The sequence below is a fragment of the Nansenia antarctica genome, assembly GCF_963989245.1.
Source record: "Nansenia antarctica genome assembly, chromosome: 7".
In the NCBI taxonomy this organism is placed as follows: Eukaryota; Metazoa; Chordata; class Actinopteri; order Argentiniformes; family Microstomatidae; genus Nansenia; species Nansenia antarctica.
Window position 1 is genome coordinate 29,465,123 of NC_137677.1, and position 1,917 is coordinate 29,467,039.

The 1,917-nt window shown below is 64.3% G+C and overlaps 1 protein-coding gene across 1 annotated transcript; it reads right to left on the reverse strand.

The window, feature by feature from the left end:
• Window positions 1–634: 634 nt before the first annotated feature.
• spry1 (sprouty homolog 1, antagonist of FGF signaling) lies at window positions 635–1,708 on the reverse strand (the record flags this gene model as incomplete). The annotated part of the gene is made up of 1 exon (XM_080536653.1): window positions 635–1,708. The coding sequence occupies one exon, from the start codon at window positions 1,706–1,708 to the stop codon at window positions 635–637; it is 1,074 nt and encodes a 357-aa protein (XP_080392779.1).
• Between the last annotated feature and the right edge of the window lie 209 nt (window positions 1,709–1,917).

Sequence of the window (1,917 nt, forward strand, 5' to 3'; positions counted from 1 at the left end):
TCCTTCGCTAGGAGGAGGAGAGGAGAGGAGGAGAGGAGAGGAGGAGAGGAGAGAAGGAGAGGAGAGGAGAGGAGAGGAGGGGAGGGGAGGGGAGGGGAGAGGAGAGGAGGGGAGAGGAGGAGAGAGGAGAGGAGAAGAGAGGAGAGGAGAGGAGAGGAGAGGAGAGGAGAGGAGGGGAGAGGAGAGGAGGAGAGAGGAGAGGAGAGGAGAGGAGAGGAGGGGAGAGGAGAGGAGAGGAGAGGAGAGGAGAAGAGAGGAGAGGAGAGGAGAGGAGGGGAGAGGAGAGGAGAGGAGAGGAGAGGAGAGGAGAGGCGAGGAGAGGAGAAGAGAGGAGAGAAGAGGAGAGGAGGGGAGAGGAGAGGAGAGGAGAAGCGTGTCTGTCAGAACAGTCCTGTTGCAAAAAAAAGCAGGAAAACATAAAAAAAAAGGGAAAAAAAGAAATTAGTGGTTTTCAGACGGGGGGGGGGGTGATACACATCATCAATAGTGACTATTATTATTATCATCATCATCATCACTACCAAGCACCCCAGCTCCCCCTCCCTCCCCACACACACACACACACCCTGCTGTCTCTCTCTCTTACACACACACACACAAACACACAAGCGTATCCGGGGGGGGTCCCCCTCGATCAGGAGGGGGGGGGCTTCTGCGGGGGAGTGTGGGGGCTCCAGCGGGGGTCCAGCCTGCAGTAGACGGCCATGTTGTCGTTGTTCTTCTTCTTCCCGCAGCGACAGCCGGGTGTGGCCCAGCGCTCCTGTGCCCGTCTGGCGCCCCCCAGGCACGCCCGCAGGGGCGGGTAGCACAGCAGGCAGGGGAAGGCCAGCGCCAGGGCGCCCATGCACAGGAAGCGCTGGCAGCGGTGGGCGCGCCAAGGGGAGCAGGGCTGGTCGGCGCAGGAGTCGCCCTGGTCGTCGGCGGAGCAGTGGTAGAACACGCCGCGCACCAGGCACATGCACGTGGCGTGCTCCAGGACGGCCGCCGCACGCCCCAGGCAGGGGGGGGGGGGCGCGCCCTGGGGGGGGGAGGCGCACTCGCCGCACACGCACTTCCCGCAGCGCTCACAGATGAACTGGTGTCCCGACCCCCCCACCAACCCCACCGGGGCGACGATGGCGCCTGTGGGCTTCTGCTTCTCTGAGGAAGAGGAGGAGATGGGCTTAAGGGGGATGTCCAGGGGGAGGTGGGGGGGGAGGAAGGAGGCCTTGGATTTGGGCTGGGTCCTGACGGGGAGGTGGGGGCGGGAAGGGGAGGGCGGGGAGCGGGACGACAAGAGGAGGCCGTGTTCTGACCCGGCGCTGCTGCTGCTGCTGCCCGAGCTGGTGGACCTGCTGAGGGCCGGGGGGGGGGCGCCTCCCCACCGGCCCTCATAATTGTTGTTGTTCACATTGACCAGGATCACCTCGTGGGTCCGCTCCTGACGACGCTTGTCTGAGGAGGAGGAGGAGGAGGAGGAGGAGGGGGGGGGGGGGCGGGGCAGGGGGGGCCCCGTGGTGGTGCTGCGGAAGGGGGGCGGGGGGGGCCGCCGGGCCACGGACGGCCCCTCTGTGTACTCGTTCTGGGAGCGGATGGCTTTGATCTGTTCCAGGGACAGGATGGTGGCGGGGTGGTGGGGGGCCCCGCGGCCCCCCAGGGAAGGGTGCTGCTGTTGCTGGGGCTGGAGCAGCGTCGCTACGGAGACGCCTGGCTGCCTTTGGAGCTCCATCCGGGGGGGTCACCACTGCCATTCACCGGAGGCGGGGCATCTGACGACCTGGGGGGGAGGAGGGGGGGGGGGGGATGTTAGAGAGGACAGAACTATGCACTTTGTCTGACCAAATCAAAATTAAGTGGGGTTCCCCAAGGATCAATCCTTGGCCCCCTTGTATTCAATCTCTACATGCTTCCACTGGGACACATAATAAAAAAGAACAA